The sequence below is a fragment of the Sceloporus undulatus genome, chromosome 1 (genome assembly GCF_019175285.1).
Source record: "Sceloporus undulatus isolate JIND9_A2432 ecotype Alabama chromosome 1, SceUnd_v1.1, whole genome shotgun sequence".
In the NCBI taxonomy this organism is placed as follows: Eukaryota; Metazoa; Chordata; class Lepidosauria; order Squamata; family Phrynosomatidae; genus Sceloporus; species Sceloporus undulatus.
Window position 1 is genome coordinate 288,950,044 of NC_056522.1, and position 23,152 is coordinate 288,973,195.

General features: G+C 37.4%; 1 protein-coding gene across 2 annotated transcripts in view; it reads right to left on the bottom strand.

The window, feature by feature from the left end:
- ANO3 (anoctamin 3) overlaps positions 1–23,152 on the bottom strand; it is a 228,400-nt gene that overhangs the window by 51,898 nt on the left and 153,350 nt on the right. For both annotated transcript variants that reach the window (XM_042446466.1, XM_042446467.1), the window contains 6 exons: positions 16,265–16,396; positions 14,505–14,611; positions 11,886–11,941; positions 9,410–9,531; positions 8,684–8,818; positions 1,312–1,408 (listed from right to left, as the gene is read on the bottom strand). In XM_042446466.1, coding sequence (XP_042302400.1) covers positions 1,312–1,408; positions 8,684–8,818; positions 9,410–9,531; positions 11,886–11,941; positions 14,505–14,611; positions 16,265–16,396 — 649 coding nt within the window. The remainder of the gene's footprint in view (positions 1–1,311; positions 1,409–8,683; positions 8,819–9,409; positions 9,532–11,885; positions 11,942–14,504; positions 14,612–16,264; positions 16,397–23,152) is intronic.

Genomic DNA, 23,152 nt, shown 5'->3' on the forward strand with positions numbered 1-23,152 from the left:
GCTTTGGTTTCCTTGTGATACTATAAAGTGCTTGGGAAATAAAAGAGCTTCTATATGAAATCTAGTCAAAACAGAAATGTTTCTATACTTAAATTATTATTTTTTTAATTCCTGGAACAGATTAAGTAAGTGCGTTATCTTTACAAGCCATTTAATGGATTTATGTAGCAACTGGATTGTTCACATACATAACGTGTATGTGATCAACCACAAATGTCTGAAAACAATTTGTGAGGAGGTGAAACATTTGGTGGCCTTAGCATTAGCTATATACTGGGATATGTGCATATCCTAGTGGTTATCCTGAGATAAACTGGGCTGTTCAAGCATTTATATCACATACTTGAAAAGTATTGAAATGATTTCCAAATGTTTAATATGACTATGTATTATTTTCAATATATTCTTCTTCCATTAAGGTTTCCCCACCCTTCCAGGCTTTTCAGGACAGATGTATTCTCATACCAAGTGGGAAGAGAAGAAAACACATTATTTTTAAGGTTGACATTTCCACACACTCATGCTGTTATCACCTATGCTGACACCCAGTTATTACATGTTCTTGGTTTGATTTTTAGGATGCTTTCACACGGGAGGCAAGCGTAATTAAAACATGATTAAAATGTGGTAATAGCATGATTGGGGAGAAGATTATCACACCCAGTGTGCTTCTCCCATTCATGTCCCATGTGTAAACTGTATTGGAAGCGTCGTTGGGTAATAATGGAAACTCCTGCTATTACCCAATGATGTGTCCATTACAGTTTACACACAGGACACAAGCAGGAGAAATGTGTGGGGATGTGATAATCTTCCCCCTGATCGCACTATTACCACATTTTAATAATGTTTTAATGACGCTTGCTTCCTCCATGTGAAAGTTTCTACCACAATTAGTTTTGTTGTCAGTGCAAACCAGCATTGTTCTTTTTGAAGATGTGAACATGAAAGGTGATTACAGTGGACCCTTGTTATATGCTGGGGTTTGGTTCCAAGATCCCCCGTGGATAACAAAATCTGTGTATGCCCAAGTCCCATTAAATATAATGACATAGCAAAATGGTGTACTTTATAAAAAAATGGAAAATCAAGGTTTGATATTTTGAAATTTATACTTTTTTGAACATTTTCAAACCATGGATGCTTGAATCTGTGTATAAAAAATCCGTGTATAAAAAGGGCTGACTGTACTTTTTTGTTTCTTACTGAAAAATTCACCAAGCATCACCATGCATTTGGAAAGCCTTTTCCTTGTGCCATTTGCAATGGACCTTTAAAATGTAGTGCTTCCAACATTCGAAAAAAAATTACCTTTGCATAGATGCAGCTTTCATTGAGCTTTTGCAGTGTGCAATTCTTCTCGCACATTGGGCACATGACAGTTTCGTTTGCCTCACATATCTCCTTGCTAAAGAAGGAAATTGAGAAAACAAATGGTTATTCAAGGGCAATGAAATGTTTATGACATTCATGATTGCAGACAACATAGAGTGCATAGCTTGCAATCTTTGTGCCATTGTCTTTGTTCCTTACACAGGGAACTAGATCTACATTTAGTTCACTGCAGGCACAATATGGAACATGAAGTTTATGATTTCAGTGACAGCAGAATGTTTACCCCCAAGAACTTTTTTCATCCTGAGAGAAAGAGGTTAGTATAATATTACATTAAAGCCCAGTATTTTAAGCAGTTTGTTGTCTGTGTATCTAGGCAAGGGAGATACTTAAAGGCTGCCATAGAGATTATGAATCTACGTAGATTACAATTGTTCCTTTGGAAGATTTCTATTCCACGTTACCACCAAGTGGTGTCCTAGCAGTGATATTGCTACACTGAAGAATTAACTTGTAAACCCCATAAGGCAGGATTTGGGAAATAATGCCATGATAACTAATGCAGTTATCATAAGAATGATACATCAATCAAACATCCCATAAAGTCCCATAAATTATATCTTAACAAATAGCAGTTATATTAATGAAAGAAAAGGAGTTGGATTTCCTCTCTAGATTAGTGACACAATGGTGAAAGACAAACAGTAGGAGAATAACAGAAATAGGAATACAAGGGGAAAACTAAATAATGAAACGTCATGGAACCAAGTCCAAAAATTAGCAGAAAAGGAAAAGGAGTATTCATATTCTAGATTTGCACATAATGGTTGTATGCTTTACTACAACCATTCTGCAAACACACATGCTTCTGTGTGAGAAATTTCCCTCTCTCTTCACTTACATTGCTAATGCTTACTGTAGCCTCAAATCTTTCCCCTTTTCAGAAGAGGACCCTGCCTCTCTACATCCCTTTTGTGATAACAGGCCTTCTTCCCTTTTCTCTTTTCCTGTAATATAGTCCCTCACACAGACTTCCATTAGGACCTTTTTCTTTTTCATCTCAAAATGCCAGCTCTATATCTCTTGTCCTGTTAGTCTATCACTTTGTCTTTGGTATCCCAGATTTACATCAGTCATCATGTCATGAATATCCAGAATGTTTTTGTCTTTGATAATAGCATCACCAAAAGCTCTCATACCAGCTCTTCTCACTGCCCCTGGTTAGCAAACATTTGGTCATCAAATCCACGTATTCCATAGATTTATTGAGTATCCCTTTTATACTCTGTTTTCATTTTTGCAATGAAATGTTGTTATTTTAAGCCACTTTAACTGTGGACCTAGCAACTCAATTGCATGGTCATGCATTACTGTTTGACAGATTATGATCCCTTATTCAAGTTGGGGAGAGAAAGGTCAGCATGGGAAAATACATTTCCAAGTCAGGGCTTTCACCCTCAATGAATCCTGAGGCAATAACCTTTCTATCAAATCATCTTCTAATTTCTAGAATACATTTGCACAATAAAATAAACTATTTAACACACTTACTCCATTTGCACTCTTGAGTTTAAACTGAATTTACATTATATTTAAATAGAATTGAATTGAATTTGTGCAGAGTGAAGAGACAACTGTTTCAAACTTAATCTCTCAGACCTTATGAATAGATGTAGGTCCCTCCTCCAGTATTCATAGCTGTGCTGAGTGGATCCTACTCTTCACATCCCTATTCAAGCATGGTTAAAGAACTGCAGAGGTTTCAGATAGCTTCTTCTGCCCAGAGCCAAGTATAGATTTCAGAATGGCAAGGAATCAAGAGACTAGCAATCTGTGAACAGCAGGTGGGGCACATTTCCCATCTCTGTTCTAGAACCACATTTACCTAAATCTACAATGACAACTTAGAGCTCACAATCTGAAAAAATATGTAAAGTTCAGGCTGAAACTTCAGAAATGTTGACATGATGTTTGGCTATGAATATTAACTATACCCAAATTATCTGGCCAACGTTCATTATCCAGGTAAAAACAAGTTGTTATATGTAGGTGAAAGCCAGTGTAGTTTCAGTGTTGGACTACAATTTTTGAGATCAGGATTCAATTCCCTGCTCAGCCATGTCAATCCACTGGGTGATCTGAGCAAATCATACCCTCAGTCTCAGATAATCCTATAATAGGTTCATTTTAGGGCCACCATAAGTTGAAAACAACTTGAAAGCCCGCAACAGCAACAACTGTGAACATAATGTTTTAAAAATCCAATTCATCATAAACCACTAGAGGGAACAGTCATTTTATCTAAATGGCACTCAGTTATGTAACTCTTAAGAAATGAATTACACTGCTGCACAAACTGGTTGTTTTTTTTTTTTTTTTGGTTTTTTTTTGGACAAGCAGCATTAAGCAATGAAAATAGAAAGCTTCAAAGCAATGCCAGAATGTAGTAGAGTCAGCAAACCAAGATGCTGTCTGTAAAAGAAAAAAAACTGTGATGCTGCTAGTCGTATCCTGGACCTGTTTGACAGACAAATCTGTCCCCTAAGTGTTTGCATAAATAGCCATAATGACCTGTTCAATAAATCCACTGTAAAAGAAAGCAGCATTCTGTAGAAGACCAGATATTTTATAGTTCATAGGTGTGGTTTAGGAATGCAAATCTTTGCTTATTCTTTTTCCTTTAAGCAACTTTAACCCTCATTGGGAAATGACAAGTGCTTTGTGCATTATTCAATTAATTTTCACATTTCAGGTTTTTAAAATCATTATGCAAAAAAACAGAAAACCGTTTCCTGCAAAAGAAAAATATTCTTATTCTTAAACAATATTTTTGCACTTTTTCTAGTGAAAAGTCCCTCAATTCAGAAAATGTCATAGCAGTTGGCCATTTATTTCAACAGGTTGTATCAAAATGTTCACTCTTTCCCACTGAGAATAAAAAGTATTCTTTATCTCCCAAATCTTGGGTTTCTTAATAAACTAAGCTCTGATACCGTATGGCCTGACTGAAATTAGGCTGTGTAATAACAGATATACTGTGGTTTGTTGGCAAATGCATAACATTGTGATCCATTCACTCTGTACATTTTCTAGTTATGAAATTATTGTCTTCAGAAACATGGATTTTTATCCTCTGATGGCTGTGTATTGACCACATTAAATTAATAGCTAATTCTATAAGGAATGCTAGTTTGTCAAGCTGACATGATGTCTTCTTGCTTAATGATTATTGAATTTTTTGACATTAGGTTTGATGAGGATTAAAACAGTGTAGTCAATACACTGCAGATCGGCAATGCGGTCTTGCAGCAAAAAAGGCTGCAGAATATAGAATCAATTAAAACATTATAAATAAAAATCACCTATTTCTGACACTGTGCTTGTCATTATTAAGAGGCTTTTACACAGGACACATTATGGCGATTGTTACCATACCCTGGAATAAAGAGACCAGACACAAGTTGTATGGGTTTAAAAATATCGGCCATTTATTGACCTATTTATTAAGTTCTTAATGGAACTGCAACTAGTATGAAACATAGAATGTAAAGCCATTTACACATCTGCTTATTTATGTATTATTTTTGGTTTTTGGTTTATTTTAGATCAGTGAAGTATTTTTGAAATGAAACCTATAGTTTCATCCTTCTTTAGAAAAGTTTCGTACAAATCTATAAAGAGCAAAATTCTAAAATATTGATTAATGGAGAAAAGACTAAAAATATTCAGATTGGGAAAGGGACCAGGCAAGGTTGCCCTTTATCCCCCTTACTTTTCATCACTGCCCTAGAAGTATTGAATAATAAAATTAGATGAGACAAAAATATTGCAGGAGTAAAAATTAGGAATTTTGAATATAAAGTACTTGCATACGCGGATGACCTGGCGATTATTCTATCCAATCCGGTAACAGACATCACACAATTACTTAAAACAATAGAAGAATACGGCACACATGCAGGTCTGAAGATCAACAGAGAAAAATCAATCATTTTGTCCTTAAATATAAATCAGAACGATTGCGAAAAAATTAAAATTCTCTCAAATTTTGAAATAAAAAACAAAGCAAAATATTTGGGAATAAATATTACAAGAAAGAACTCTGACCTATTCAAAAATAATTACACACCTTTATGGAATAATATGAAAAAGGATTTGCAAAATTGGGGAAATCTACAAATTTCATGGCTAGGGAAAATAGCAGCAATCCAGATGTGCATTACCCCTAAATTACTATTCCTATTCCAAAATCTCCCCATTATAAATAACGACAAGCCATTTAAGGAGTGGGATAAGGAAATAACCAAATTTATATGGGACAAAAAGAAACCAAGAATCAAACTCAAAGTATTGCAGGATAGCAAAGAGAGGGGGGGGGGGGTGTCGGACTACCAAACTATAAATTATACTACCACGCATGTTGCCTTGAATAGAGATTGGGTACAGATCAAAAAAGATAAAATTTTACAATTGGAAGGTTTTGACAATGTTGTAGGCTGGCATGGCTATTTATTATATGATCAAATTAAAATAAACCAAATTTTTTATCATCATTTTGTAAGGAGATCTCTATTAAGAATCTGGCAGAAATATAAACCTTTTTTCATCACTAAAATTCCTGGTTGGGCTTTGATAAATGAAGCCTTCTTTAGAAGAGAAAGGATGAAGGACACGGAATGGGTAAGATATAAGGATTTGTTGAAGATAGAAAAGGGGATATTTAAAATAGAAAAGTTTCGTACAGAGGAAATGGTAAGTTCATCTACAATCCATACTGCATTGACACTGTACTTCCAAATAAACATGGAACAGCTTGGGACAATCTTGAAATGGATGGGAAGCTTATATGTGTCATACTTTCATTATGTTGACATTTCTCCCCTACTCCACCCCAATCTTTGTGCTGTTGGTCTCTGATAACTGGGATAGTGTTGTCTTTGAGGGTTTTCCTTGAAGTTTGGTTGGATAAAACTTGTGGCAGGGATCTTAGGGAGAAATGGTGAATAGATTCGGATAGAGTGCTTAAAGTTGGTCAGATATGCAAACCATGACTGGATAATCCTTCTACATTTCAGAAAGATTTCTAGCTAAATAAAAAGACCTTGAAATGTGCCATGAAATGGGAATTACTTTTCTCCAGTTATTTTGAGCCCAGCACTCTTTGTTTGGGCGGCATATATTTAAAATCATAACATACAGGTGTACACTCTCTGCCTTTTCTCTCATAATTATGAAAACACTTATCTGAGGTGATGGTTTTGAGAGGCAACTATTCAGAAGCACATACACTGCTGCAAACTTTTATGGCCATTTATAGCCAGTAAACTAAACCGATCATGAGACATCATGTTCACTTAAATACAGCGTACATGCACCAGGCTCAAAGTTTTATTGCTGTGAGTATGTGTGGGTATGAATGCAAGGACCTTCCAGCCTGTTTCACTATTGGAAACAGCTATGAACAAAATTTTTTTTTCTAAAATGCAGGTTGTTTTCCAGTGAAGTATCTGTTATGTGTTGAAGCTTCTTCAAGAAGGGTGCCTGGTTACCCATGATGAGAATAGATTAAAAGCCAAATCTGATTGTGGAGAGGCAGGATAATCTGGAGCTAGCTACAGCCAATCAGGAGTCAGCTGGTGACAGACAATAGAATTTTGACATGTACAGTTTGGGAGTACTCTTGGATCCATCTCTACAGTTATCATCTCAAGTAGATGCGATGGCCAAGAGTGCTTGGTACCAGCTCCGGCTGATACGCCAACTGCATCTCTGTCTGGATCGAAAAGACCTAGAAACGGTAGTACATGCACTGGTAACCTCTCGTTTGGATTTCTGTAATGCGCTCTACATGGGGCTACCTTTGTACCAGGTTCGGAAGCTTCAGCTGATTCAAAATGCTGCAGCCAGACTGGTCACGGGCACATCTAGATCGGATCATATAACTCCCGTATTAAAATCTCTCCACTGGCTGCCAATTCGCTTCCAGTCCCAGTACAAAGTGTTGGTTATTATCTTTAAAGCCCTACATGGCTTGGGCCCGAGTTACTTGAGGGAACGCCTCTCCCTACACAATCTGCCCCGCACTTTGAGAACATCGGGGAAATTGCTACTCAAACACCCTAAGGTACGACTGGCAACAACCCATCAAAGAGCTCACTCAGCGATAGCTCCTACTCTTTGGAATGCACTTCCTGAAGAGATCCGCCTCAGCAGTACACTGGAAGCCTTTAAAAAGGTGTTAAAAATGTATCTCTTCCAGCAAGCATACCCTCCCGACTCACTGTAGAGAACTTATTCCCCAATTAGATTAATCGATATTTTATAGTTGTTTTTAGATAATTTTATTGAATAATTGTGATTACTATTGAAATGTTTTTAACTGTTTTGATATTGTATGTGATAGTTCTTTTAGATGTACACCGCTTTGATCTCAAGGAAAAGCGGTATAAAAATAAACAGTTTATTATTATTATTATGTACAGAAAAAGAATTCTGCTGCTGTTGACAGTTAAGAGTCAGACCGCGTTTTGCTTTCAGACAGTGAGGGTCTGGTTTTGTGAGAGTCCAGAAGTTAGGGACCATGAGGGCTAAAGTTTGGAAGGAAAGGACTTAGCTCTAAGACCGATCTCAGAGTGAAGGAGTTTCAGAAATAGAAAGTCTGAGGGTTAATATAGAAATAAGGTTGTAAAGGCCATAATACATAAGGATGGTGTGAGGGTCCTAAAAGAGAACACTTGTTGTTTAATAGATTTATAAAGCTGAAACAAAGTTTAACAAGAACAAGTGAACATAATCTTGTAACAAACAAAACACTGACAGCCAACATTTAAATAACATTTTATTTTTCTCTTATTCAAGCTTGTGTGAACCTGGAATTATTTTCTATGCTACTAATTAATGAAGTAAACCCATAGATTATAAATAAAAGTGGTCTGAAACTTTACGTATTGGGGCAGCTGTGGGTGTGTAATGCCCTCTAGGGCTGTCCACTGAGGTAAAAGAGGTTTGGAGAAGGAGAGGTTTGTCACACTGATGTTGTCTCTTTACACACACACACACACACACACACACACACACACAAATGTAAGAAGACTGACTCAAAAATATCTTGCCACCTAAAACTCAAAAAACCTTAGGCTAGCAGACATAAGTCATCTGTGTAATTCTGCTACAAGATTCTCTAGCATTAAAGTAAGGTGGGATTTCTTTGACCAATTTACTTTAATCTCACACTGAAAAGGTTTAAGATACATTTCAGCATTTTATTTTTATAGGACCAGGCACAAGTTTCATGACAGGGTATATGATGCTATCATTTTCAAAAATGGCTTTTTATTTCACTACTTACCTTACTTGGCTAGAATCCATGGTAAATAAACCATACAGGAAAACAAACAAGCCCACAAGTGCAGCAGGAATAAGCATCCCAGTATACCAGCCCAACCAGGCAAAATAAAGACCAATTTTCTCTCCAAAATATCGCCTGCATTTAAAAGGGGGTGAGAGGGGAAGAGAGAACATATAATTTGCTAAGCACTTTGAAGTAAATTACCAAGCCAAACTGTGGCTTCAAGACCCTCAGGGAAAGAAGCCATCACATAATCATAATGTTAGGGTGCCATTTGTGTAGAGATAGTTTTGATAAAACATTTTAGGTAATACCACTAAATAATTACAGTGCTGCTGATTACATTCAAGAGATGTATATTGTATATTGACAGGGAATGTTGGAGTTCTGCTGAATTCAGCAGCCAAGTCAGCAGGATCAAGGGACTCTTGGATGAGTCAGCCATAAATTACAATTAGCAGTCTGTGGGTTACAAAATCTGGTTTATATAAACCGTGGAAAGTTGTTACATCTAGACTGACAATCATGGCTTATCTCTCCACTTGCCCCACCTGAAACATGAGCTGACAAAATGGATGGGAGAGAAACAAATCAGAAATGGGGAAACAAACTGTGTTTTGTTTTTGTTTTTTTGTCACATGGGGCAATTCATGGATAAATCCAAAAACTATCACTATATGAACTATGGATAAGCTTGGCATGCAGATGTGGTCATTATTGAAGTACCTAATCAAATCCAGAGGCTGATATTTGTACCACATTCCCCATCGTGCCCACCGTTCATATAACAGATGTCGATGATTCTGAGCTCCATGAGTTTTGATGGGATGCCTGCTCTTGTGACTCCCCTGCAGCATGCAGAGAAATTAAAAATAATAGCTTGTTTTAAAGAGAAAAGAATTGGGGCCTTATGAAGAAATCACTTGACAAACAAATGTTAGAAAGATAGCTACTATGGTACTTTTTATGGCAAAAAATAAATTCTGTGTGCTGCTGAACACTGCTGACAAAATGCAGTCTTGAGCTTACTGTTTAAATTGATGTAGTTATAAACTGCTCCACAAAATGAAAACATTCCTTTGGAATGAAAACAGTGTGATCCATCCAGAAGTTCTTTGTCTTGATACTATGGATTGAAATATTTTCCAGCTGGGAAGCTCAGTTAATTATTAATATGAATTTATATAATGTATTCATATATAAAGTGCACAGTAGCTGTTATCTCATTTATCCTCACAGTAATTCCCAGTAGAAACTTGGAGAGACAGCAACTTACCTAAAATTCTGGGTCGTTGCAAGGAATGAGCTTTCAAATTTAACACAGGGTGATAAAAAAAGGAATGGTGCAAAACTGAATAAAAACTGCTTTACTTTTGCACTATTCTTTTTGATCATCCAGTACTACAGTGCTGTACACATTTAACTGGGAGTAAGTGCAATTAATATCAGTAAGATTTATTGAGAATCATACATAGAATTGGACTACCTGTGTCTTGTTAACAAACATCTTTCAATCAAATATGAGTATGCTGCATCATCTCATATTAGCTGCAATGTATAATTCAATGTTATGCATTGTGTTTTGCTCCATTCATGAAATTCACAAAATGATACACATCCAGTTCCATAGCCAAAAACAACAACACAGGCTTTCCTAACTTCTTGTACCTTTCCATTTTGTGTATTTTGCCTTAAAATTGTCAAATCTCTCCTTCATGTGTCAGTTTAACTCTCTATATGCTCCAAGCTCTCTCATTCTCAGGTGGCAGGTGTTCAAGTCTATCCTACATTCTTGTAGCCCGAAAAACCTACAAAAAACTATGGATGCCGGCCATGAAAGCCTTCTACTTTACTTTATGGGCATAATGAATAAGGAGTTCTAGTTACAGTGGGCCCTTCTTATTCACAAGGTTTCCGTTCTGGACCTTCTCCCCACAGATGGCAAAAATCACTGGACTGCAAATTCTATGGTATTCAGTGGTGGCACACACATGCACAGTCACTCTCCCAGGGCCATGTACATGCACGGCAATTGAAATCAATGGGACTTGCTATCCACGGATGTTCAAATCCACAAATGGCAAGCTTGTGGTTGGGGTGGGCACACTGTACTTATAACCAGTGGTGGATAGTGACTCTCAGTGGTTTTACTCCAAACATGAAAGGAATTATTCAAAGTGCTGAACCTGATTCCAAAGAATTCAGACTGAAACCTGCTGTACATTTACTACCACATTGACTTGGAAGCCACTAGCTGTTAAAGGTTACCTTTAAAGTGCATGTTAGGTCTAATCTTTGCAGAAATAATGCAGTTAGACACCTTTTTAACTGTCATGGTCTCATCCTATAGGATCTTGGGATTTGTATTTTCTTGTGGCACCAGAACTCTCTGACAGAGAAGGCTAAATATTTCACAAAACTATAAATCCCAAAATTCTATAGCATTGAGCCATCACAGTTAAAGTCCATTATTGTTGCAGTGCAGATTAGACCTTAGAGGCATTTTGACATGAATTTTTCAAGTTCTATGTGATTCTCCTATCAATCATAGATGTTTAATTAATAAGAAGCAGAAAAAAATATAGTAAGCCATTTTAAAAGAAGTTGCTTTTTTCACCATTTTAACAAATAAGTTTAATGTCTAATCATAATGATTATTTTCAAAAGTAAGTTCCCAATCTGTTTTTTTTTTTTTTGCTACTCAGCACTTGTAAAATCTTTTCCTCTTCCTCCAGATCTACTTTCTTTAAAATACACAAGAATAATACAATATAGCTAATCTCTGAAGTCTCTTTCATATTCCAACAGGTCAAATATAAATATATGGCTCAGAAATAATTCAGATGACGTGTAGGATCCTAGTAGTTCAGCTTGTTATAATGCAGATTCCATTGACTATATGATAGAAATATATCACCTATAGGACTCATTACTCATAGACACATGTAGGAGAAATGTGGGTTATTATTGAGGAACATGTATTAGATAGCATTGCAGACTATGCAATGATATACATCTAATACAGTGAAAAGTTGTGTGATGTAGACAATGAAAGTCTAAGAACACCAAGAAAGCCTCAGGAAAACCTTACAAAATAAAGGAACAGTAATACCTGAGAGCAAATTTAAGTTTTATATATTGTCTTCAGGAGGTTAAATTTAGAATGAACATACCATACTTAAAGCACTACTACTTAAACTACCTCATGAGGTGGAAATGCAGCTTCATATGTTCCATTGCTGAGTAATCTGTTAATGCCTAAGCAGAAAAGAAGACAGACATTATGCAATATAGAATTAATGTTCAATTACTTTTCACATATACTACAACAACTGTGTATACAAAGTAATTTTCACTAAATATTTCATAAGGACCCAAATTGTTGAACTGAACTGTATTCTTCTGAAGACAGTTATCACTGGGTTTTGTAATGAACCTGTAATGAACACATGAAGCACAGCTTGCCACACTGTACAAGCTGCCCCTGCCAGTCATTTTGATTACTGCTGGTTATCCAAAGCTTTATAGTCAGTACATACACAGCACACTGATCCACATTTCATGGCTTTTCTCATTAACCATATTAGCAAATGGTCAGGTGTGAAGAAGAATAGCAAGTAGCTTTTAGGGCTCATATAAACTTGCTCGCTTGACTGGAACACCATTAGCTTGGGAATGTATCACTTTGTACAAAGGCCGTTTAAAACAATTTTCTGTGAGAGTATATAGTTCTTTTTAAATGATAAAAATCCACATGATCACACAGAAATCAATCAAAGCAATGGGCCACAAGGAATGCCAAAAATATCTTTTCAGGATTCTGCTTTGCTTTATTAGAACAGCATGTGCACAGGAGAGCACTGACTGCAACTACAGTGTAAGAAAGTATCTTTATCTCAGTCCACAATTGCATCAGGATTCCTCTTTGCATTTTCAAATGCACATGGAATTAGAATAGAAAACCTCCAGAGGGGGGAGGAGGAGGAGGAGGGGAAGGCTGAAAATTAAGAAAATGTGGACATGCAGCAGTGTGAAATAAGTCGGCCACAGAATGACTGCCCTTCACATCATGTATCAGCTCACCGCTCTGTCCTTGCTGTATTTTTATTGTGTTTTTAATAGATGTTTTAATTGTAATTTGTTTAATCCTGTTTTAAGGGGGGGAATTTGGGACATAAATTTGTAAATGTGGATTTTAACATGTTGTAGCTGCTTTGATTGGCCTGTCACAGAAAAGCGGGATATAAATAAAAGTTTTATTATTATTTTTATTAAGTCCAAAAATCAAAGAATAGAAAATTGGCAGATGTAATAGTTGTGTGACACAAATAAAATTAGTTAAACCTGGGGGAAATCTACAGAGGCTGAATTTCATAAGCCTCCTGTATCAAAATATATAATTTACCAAATACATATAAACAATATATACTGCTGGGCTTTTTTTAAAGTGGCATCTCAAGGTCTTTTTTTCTAGTGGAATAACTAGTACTTAATATCTTAGGATTCTCCACTTGCTTTCATGGGGTGGGCTAAAGGACAAAAAGGAGAGACAGCTCAAGAATTCTGGAAGGTTTCTCTATTGATTGTAAAGCCAGGTGCATTTCAGTGTGCAAATACTCCTAAAGCCTTCCTCAGGAGGGCATTTACAATGAAAACTGCAGAAATTTCTTTGCCAGCAAAATGTGGTACACTAATAGGCTAACTTTTATGGTCCTAAAAATACCTCACTTGTGTATTGGTAAAATATTTTACCAGCACAGATGTGGAACCAGCATACATGTGGCAAGACAAAAAATTGTCTTCGCCTCTCTTTTCCTCTTCCACTTGATGGGTTCACTCAGTGTAAACTATGTTTTCACTCAGTTTTTAGCAACTGAAGTAAGCTAAAGACAAAGGAAGCAAGTTGGGGAAGGAGAGAGAAACTGGGACATTTGAAAAGCAGCTGAAAATCTGAATGAGAGAGGATTTACTGGCACTGTTCCTGCCATGTTAAGACAGTTGGAGGCTATGGTATTACAGGTGTGGTCACTCTATGTAGTTATATAAGGGCAGTATGATGATGGCAGTTGTATTATCAAGACAAAAGATAAAGATTAAGAGTTCTACCATTTCATTCTCCTGCCATGGCTATAACAAACTAGGGTGGGATACAGACTGCCAATTTGGGGCGGGCTGCAGCCGCCCCTTTGCGTAACGTATTGGGGCCAGGGCAGCCACGGCGGCAGCCCAAACACCCAAATACAGTGCTTTTCAGGACCAGGGAGGAGCAGCAAAATGCCACTCTCTCTGGTCTTGAAAAGGGGTGTCCTTGGGGCTTCATGCCCCAGGACACCCTGGGAGCTGCAGCCAGGGGAGGAAGGGGCCGCTCGGCCCCTTTCCCCCTGGTGCCGTTCCTGCGGCCAACTAGTTGCCATAGAAATGAAGCACCTGCCGGGAAGGAGCTCCATTTTGGAGCTCCTTCCAGCACCGCTGAAAAGGCGCCACAAGCGCTGAAAGGGAGCCGCTGAAAGGAAGTGGCCGTCACGTCAAAATGGCAGCACCCATGTAGACAGGGCACCGCCATTTTGACATCCTGGCAACGTACTAGGGTTAGGGAGCGTCTAAAAAAGATGCTCTTGGGCAACCCTAGTACATCGCCAGGACGTACTAAAAGGCCCATCTGTACAGGGCCTAGGAGACCCTCTGGAAACAGCTGTTGTTTTGCTACACACAGGCGTGTGTGAGAACAACACATACACACTATGAACTGCTCCTTAATTATTCTCTAAATCTGAGCTGCTAGCAACATGTTTAATTCCCAAAGTATTTTATGCATTTTTACCCATTTTAGATTTCCCATCTTCATACTTTGTCCTCTGTAGCATATGGTGTACTATCCTACTTCTTGTGGAGTTGCTGAAGAAGCTGTCTTTGTTGTTTATTGTAAAGCTGTTAAAAAGATAGTTGTCGTCAATTAGTTTTCAAAGCAGCTGACAAAGTAGCAGCATACAATATTTTTCACAATGAATCAATTTTTCACACTTCTAACATAAGGCTTGACAACTTTAAAATATTATAAATTTATTCATACAGTTTATAAGACTCCCAGTTTAATCTGTCAAAATTTCAATAAAAAAGACAAATTGAACTCAACATAACATGTTGTAAAATCACAAATCACTAAAAAAGAAAGAATGGAGGCAACAGCAAAAAATATCACACAGTTTGAGACAGGAGGATATGTACTCTGTTGGGCCTGAACAGACAGGTCAAAATAAAGCTGCTCCAGGTCTCTTTGGAGGTATGGTGTTTAAATGATGCATGTGTCCTAAGAGGCCGGAAGCTGCGGCAAAGCCACACTCCAGTCCTAAGGATTGGAGCATGGCTTTGGCACAGCTTCTGGACTCTTAAGATGGTTGTGTCTTTTAAACAGCATACCTCCAAAGAGACCTGAAGCAGCTTTATGCCCCATTGTCTCTTCCACTCTCTCCCTGTTTATGTTTCTGAAGGGTTCTTTCTCAAGTGTGAGGATTTGTTGCTAAACTCAAAACCATCTGTGTTATTGTAGCACAAACTGTCTTTGGCTTTCCTGCAAATCCTTGCTCTAAAAACCCTTTCAGAGCAAGGCTTTGAGAACTGCCATCCAATGCCTCACTCTAAAGGTTCTCAGAGCAGGGCATTGGACTAGGCAGTCTCTCATCCCCCTGACTACCCCTCCCAAGCAGATTTGGGCACACAGGGGATTGCGGGAACAATTTGATAGATGCCAAGGCTTCCAGATTGTGCAGAAGAAGGGATCTCAACAAATGTGACTGGTCATGCAACCAGGTAACAAGTGAGACCTGCTGAAATTCCCTTTTCTACTCAATCATTAAAGGTAAAGGTGTTCTCTCCCTTGATCATATTGCCAGCCCTACAGTTCTGTCAGCAGGGGAACAAAAGTTGGATAATACTTTTTGATGTCCTTTTCACACTACCCAATTATAGCACTATGATTCCACTTTAATTGTCATAGCTCTACCATGTGGAATCTTAGGATCTGCAGTTTTGGTACAGATATTTAGAATTCTCAGCCAGGGAACCCTAGTGCCTCAGCAAACGACACAACCCAGAAGTCCACTTATGGCCATTTAAGCGGTATCAAAATGTGAACTAAGCAATAAGCAATGTGGACTGCAGCAATAAATTTATATATGGATGAGCAGTTCACAAAGGTGAAATTATGGTTTTAATCAAAAGATCAAGAATATGACATTTTGGTTTAATGGGCAAATAGCAATTGGTCCCTTTGATTTTGGAATCGTTTAGGTATATTTCAAAAGCTTTCAAATTTAGTATGACTATCCCTAGAAAATGACAGTATTATTCTTGGAAAGGAAAATCAAATCTTCTGAGTGGATCTGTGTTGGTGAAATCTTTTATTAGAAAATGCTTGTTGACTATAGACTCTACTTCCAGATGACATAATTTTTAGAATATGATTTCTATTCAGTTTTGACATCAGCCATCTGTTAATGATGATTGTTGTGTCACCCACTGGGGAAAATGAAATATTAATGTGAGTGTCTTATGCATATGAATATATTTTACACCACCACTTACTGATGTATGCGTGCACGACTGAAGGGTGCTGTGTAGCAGTCTGTTTCTTCCAAATCAGGAAGTGCTTCTTTATCAAGTTTCATAGGATTTCTGGGCAACCAGCTCTTCAGTTCCCTCATGTTCCTTTGTAAGCTGAAAAACATACAAGAAATGTGTTGTTGTTGTCATTGTTGTATCCCATTTCCCCAATATCTTTCAATATATACTACCAAAACTAGATTGGAGTGGCTCTATTCTATGTACTGTTCGGGATACGGGGAATAGCTACACAACAAAAGGGTAAAAGGCATTAACAGTGCAATCTTATATAGGTCTGCTGAGTGCCATTGAATGTTTACTCCCAGGTAAGTGCCAATAGTTTTGCACACCGGGATCAAATCCATCAGGATTCTAATTTGAAAATAAAACAAAACAAAAACATATGAAGGCCTGTGTGAAGTTGAAGGCTTTCCTGGCCAGCATCCATGTTTTTTGTGGGTTGTTTGGGCTATGTGGCCATGTGCCAGCCACAGATGCTGGCAAAACATCAGGAGGAAAATCTTCTAGAATGGCCACATAGCCCAAAAAACCCACAAAAAAACATATGAAGGACTGATATGTGTAGAGGGAAAAATCAGAAAAAGATGTAATGTACTGCAACTGCCATCATTTCCCACTGTTGTTATGACTGGCTGATGAACACCTGGAGGGTCATGCAGTATGTTCTCCAGACCTACCCTCAAATTGTACTCATCAAGTTTCCATTACTATTAGTCACTACTTGTTTTGGGTACTAAAACCGTTCCTGCCAAACTCCATTAAGAAACTAAACCACTAAAGCTATGGGCAGTTCAGGTCCAGACTATTTGATAAGCTTGCTTATCTCTGAAGATGGCTTGTACAGTGGGTCCTTGGTATCCACTAGGGTTTGGTTCCAGAACCCCCTGTAGGCACCAAAATCCATGGATGCTCAAGTCCCATTATATACAGTAGGGTAGTAAAATGATGCCCCTTATATAGAATTGGAAAATCAAGGTTTGCTTTTTTTAAATTAAAAAAAAATCAAGCCTTGGATGGTTGAATCTGTGTATGCAGAATCTGTGGATACAGAAGGCTGACTGTATTTCTGAAAACTCTCCTTCCCCCTCAATAGCAGTCACTTTCTCTTCTGTGTGGACAGCACTTGGATACTTTTCATTATTAATACTTATAAAAGTTGGTGTAGATTCATTTACTGTGATGCCAACATATGGAACACAAGGTTTAATAGAAATCAGCCAGCATCAGTCCCTGTACTGGGAGGAAGGCAAGATATAACTAACAAGCTGAATGGGAGTTCTGTTGGCACCTAGTGTTGGTACTAGGAAAGCTCACATGTGACTTGGAAGAACTTTGGAAGAGCACCGATAAAATCCAGAGTTGTAGATCTAACAGCCTCCCTCGGTATGCCATAAAGCAGAGGTAGGCAACTGGTGGGTGTAGAGGGTTACACTGCCTTCCCTCCAGGAAACCTTATGGTCTTCACCCCCTGCCAAATTCACTGAAAATGTCATTTTACTTCCTGGACTGAGAATGGTCCACTCCCCACCCACCCCCACTCCAAAATATGGCAAAAATGCCTACACACCCTCCAGAGAGTGTTCTGGGGCAGAACCTTTTGACTCCTAGGGTAGCTGAGGGCCATTAAAATTTCAGTGGGGGCTTCCTGTGGCCCATGGGCTGCACTTTGCCAATCCCTGCCATAAGTGCACGGAGCCAGATAACTATTTAATATAAACAAAAAAACCCAGCTTCATTTATATACCCCTTCATAGTGAACTAGCAGTGTCTAAGTGGATAATAACTATAACCCAATTGCCCCCAACAAGCTGGGTACTCATTTTAGGTCTTGGAAGGATGCAAGCCTGAGTCAAGCTTGAGCCCTGGCTAGTACTGCATCCTTATGGTTTTGAGTGAGTGGCTGCAGTACAGGCATTTAACTCCTGCACTACCAGGGCTCTAATTAATTAACTCTGATTTAAAAAGAATTCTCCTCATGTACATTTGAAAATAGTACCTAAAAGAGGTTGTATTGACCTTCTATAAGATGCACTCCACCTCCCATTAAGAACAATGACAGAGGTCCCTTTCATTTTTACAGTTGGCATTAGTCCTATAGTAACTACTTATTATATCCATAACTATGCTTACCTAGATTTTCTTTACTGAGTGATTCAATTTGAAAGAATGAATGAATGTGTTCAGTTTAGGCCAGAATAAAAGGCCATCACCAATATTCTCTATTGGCTACTTAGTCACTAATACATAACTAAATACCCATCTAAAATGGGGGGTGGGTGGGTGTCAGGACAAACTTAAGTTTCTTCTGTGAGATTCAGTGACACAGAGGGTTGTCCTTTTTGCAGTTAAAGCAGCTATTTAAAGGAGGAAAAGGAAAACTGATCAAAGTAGTGACCTAATAGTTTCATTTTTTTTCTTTCCAGTTTAATACAGCTCATATGTACTTGGTAAAAAAAATGTTTTGCCTTTTTAAAAAAAATATATGATCTGTTGACTTATTCAGTAAAAAATTATCTTATCTCTTTTGTACTCTTGGTTTTTCCACATTCCACAAAGTTGAAATGCTTCCCCTAGGCTGAGCTACTAGTTATTAAGAAATTGAAGCTAAAATAGGCTGATAGTTTGTGATCCCATGCTTTTTCCTTAGGCTGTGCCCATAATTGGCATGCCCTGCCCCCCCACCCCACCCCCACAATTATCAGAAAGTGAATTCAGCTCTCAAGGTGAGAGGTGCTCTTCATTTCTGTTTTAAAACAAAATACAAGATGAGGTGCTCACTTTTTAGCTATGAAAGCACAGGATAAAGAACATCAAAAGCACTGCATAAATATTCTCTTAATGACAGTCTGTTTTTTCAGGTAGCACGAACTACAGTGCAAGTGAAATAATATGTATTAAATTAAAATATAGACAATGGGACCTATTAACCATAGGATAGACAGGGAAATAAGATAATTTTAATATTTCTAGAAAATAAAGCCAGAACATTATGATCAAAAGCCTTTCCCAGCTTCCATGTCTTTATCTTCTTTCCTATCACAGGCAGAGAAATCTGAACTTTTTCCCTATAGTGCAATATTGTAAAGTAAAACTTGTTAGGGAAAATCGGCAGTCAAAATACAATAGACATATATACCGTAAATATTCCTCTATAAGTCTAAAAATTGATGCCTAAAAATTGACCCCAAATCCTAGGTCAACTTATTTACAGGTCCCTATGGTAATGTGATAGCAGCTCTTTCAGATTTCCCCATGTGGTGTGGGGAGTTTATTTCTTTCTGGAGCCAAGCAGAAAGACTCCTGGGTGACTGATTGATATTGCTGTTTATTTAAGAGTCCCTCTTCCACCCGCACATCTGGCTGAAATGAAAGCTGAAACAATAAATCAAAAAGCCTCATCGAAAATCTTTCTTGCCATATGCATACATACACCCCTATCCACGGGTCATGGCAAAATCCATAATTTTGGCCCCAATACCTGACTTTGACTTATAGATGAGGTTGACTTATAGTTGAATATATACAGTACATATTATACTTTCCAAAATAATGCCATTAATATTTTAGTAATTATATGCAGATGAATACAAATGGACAAAGAATGGGAAATGAATGCAGGATGTAAGTGGACAAAACATGTTTCTGGTTCAATTACAACAAACTTTGCTTATACTGTATTAGAAAAATGGTTATCTCTGTGTATGAAACACAAATACCAAATTAGTCACTTTTAAGCTACTTTTATTTTTAAAATCTAAGGGGCCAATAAAAAAATCAGTTTCTGAAAGTGAGATTTTTTTCAGTTCATCAAATCCCTGAATCACCCAGCCAATATGGGATTCAAGGGGACATATCTCCCAAAAGCGACTTTTTCAAACTCTGGGAGATATATATGTAAGTCTGGTATGAGAATACTAATATGCACAATTAGAGAGAGAGGAGAGATAACCTATAAAATATTTGTTCCAGACTTACTGGCAACTGGTCTTCCCTCTTGTTTTTTGCAGGAATAAATTGTTCACATATTGCACCTGAAGACTGCTACTAATGTGGATGTGATTTACCAACCAAGTGCACCTTCATCCTATTAACATAATGCAAGAGATCACCCAATGATTGCCATCCATGGAAGGCAGCGAACCTGGAAAAGTTCCTTTTTGGAGGCTACAACTCCCAGAATCCTCAACAGTGGCCATGAATTTCAGACTTTAAATATTTGAGTATAAACCATAAGGACAATGAACCAGAGTACTTGTACATTTCTATTTACAAACTGAGTAAATGTATTCTGAATCCATAACAGAATTTCCTCACTTGTAAACCTAAAAATGAGAGGAGAAGGAAGAGGAGCTAAATTTGGATATTCAACCAACTGAAGTAGGAGACAAATAGTGACTTTGATGTGGGGGAGTCTGAGAGCTCTAGCCCCCCTCCAAAAAAAAACCCCATTTCCAAGTTCTGGGTTCTTTATACACAAATACACGACCAGCTTCAGCATCCTTGTTCAAATCATGCTTGCAATATGTGTATATCTATGATTTGGGACTGGTCACAAATGGTTAATATCATCCAGGCCTTGGCTCTTGTTAAGATCGCATAATAATGCAACAAAATTTTAATAAAATCAGAACATGGCATCATGTTTGCTCAAAATTCCTATGCCAGATTTTGCTGTCATTGTTGTTGTTGTATGGCTTCTAGTCAATTCTGACTTATGGTGACTCTAAGTTGATCCTATCATGGGGTGTTCTTGGCAAAATTTGTTCAGAGGGAGTTTGCTTTTGTCTTTGTATCAGACTGAGAGAATGTAACTTGCCCAAAGTCACCCAGAGGGCTTCCACGGATTAGTAGGATTTCAAACCCTGATCTCTACAGTCATAGTCCAATGCTCAAACCATTACAGAATGCTGGCTCTTCTTGGAACATCTAGATACACAAAAGTCCTCAGGTAATGTAATATGCCTCCAGTTACATAACTGCTTTGAGCTTTAATATACTTTTTTATACTGGCAATGTTTACTGAATCAAATTAGTCAACTTACAAAAATGGGTAGTGACTTGTTTTAGAATGTGTCTGCCTTGAGCAATATAGTTATTGAAAAAGTGGGATATAACAAACCAGTATACAAAAAACAAACAAACAAACAAACAAAAAAAAACCTTTGCATTGGCAAAGACTACAATTTTGTATCCTTTTACTGGCAAGCAGCACCCACCAAAGACAATTTTTAACTGTAAGCCGCCCTGATCGGAGGAAGGGCGGCATATAAATAAAAATTTTATTATTTATTATTTATTATTAATGTCTGTATAGACATACATAATATTTCAGAAAGGTAACTTCAATTAATTGACTGCAGTCTTATACAGATAGCTGTGTCTGTATGTATAAAGATAGATAGATAGATAGATAGATAGATAGATAGATAGATAGATAGAGTTTTTTAAAGCATAACTCAATGTATTTGCAGGTTACTTCTTTTGACTGAATGGAATAGCATCTCTTTGCTTTTCCTTGTATCACTACAAGTAAAGGACATTCTTTTAATGTAAAGTTGAAGGCTTTCATGGCCGGCATCCATAGTTTTTTGTGGGTTTTTCGAGCTATGTGGCCATGTTCCACAAAAGTTTCTTCCTGACATTTTGCCAGCATCTGTGGCTGGCATTTCTCTGAAGATGCCAGCCACAGATGCTGGCGAAACGTCAGGAAGAAACTTTTCTGGAACATGGCCACATAGCCCGAAAAACCCACAAAAAAATGACATTCTTTTAAACTGAAACTTTAAATTCAAGAAAGGGAAGCTGGAATATTTCACAGTGGATCAGGGCCCCTGTGGCTGTAGAACTGAAGAGGGAGAAGGAGTCCAGTTCTAATTGGTCATGCTTCTCAGACCTCCAGTTCACTTCTGAATCACAATTTCATTATCTTCACAAGTGATTTCATAAGCCACAAATAACAAAACAAAAAACCCAAGCCAGAGACAGGGAACCAACATGCTAAGCCATTACCCAGGAAAGTCATTTTTGTATGTCCATGGTCCAGCTCTGGGAGTTGGGAGGAGGAGTTCTGTGAATATTTCGCATATCATATAAAGCAAATCATGTAAAAATAATGTTTGCATTCTGTACTGTATTTGATATGAAGCAAGCACGTGCATGATTGAGGACAGAAGATAAGCAGTTGTAAATTTATATAATCAAATATTTCAATTCATTTTTACTTAAAATTTCATAATATAGTTAAAAAATAAAATTGAACATGTATACAACAGACAGAATTTCCATACTGGTAACTCTAAAATGTTAATGTTAATACTAATACTACTAATAATGATCATAATAAATCCTTAGCTAAATTTGGATAGTCAGCCAAAGAATTAGTAATAATCTGTACTAACATTTTACTCAAGATGATTTTTTAAAAGGTGATGATATCTCTTTTCATAATTTTAATGCTTTTTGTTTACTGATTGGACTCTAAGTAAATTTTGATACAGAGTAAAAAAAAAAATCAGAGCAACAATTGCTGATATCTAGTGCCTCAGATAATTCACCTAATAGGGTGTGTGGAAACACAGTAGAACTTTTCTAATTCCCAATAAGACTGAGATTGCTGTCACACTGCAGAATTTATGCAGTTTGAAACTGCTATAACTGTCATGGCTACACCTAATGGAATCCTGGGATTTGTAGATCTCTCTGACAGAGAAGGCTGAATATCTCAGAAAACTACAAATGCCAGAATTCCATGGCATTGCTATGGCATTTAAAGGGGTGTCAAACTGTGACCTCAAAACCTATAACTACCGTAGATTTGCATTCTCTCTCTCTCTCTCTCTCTCTCTATCT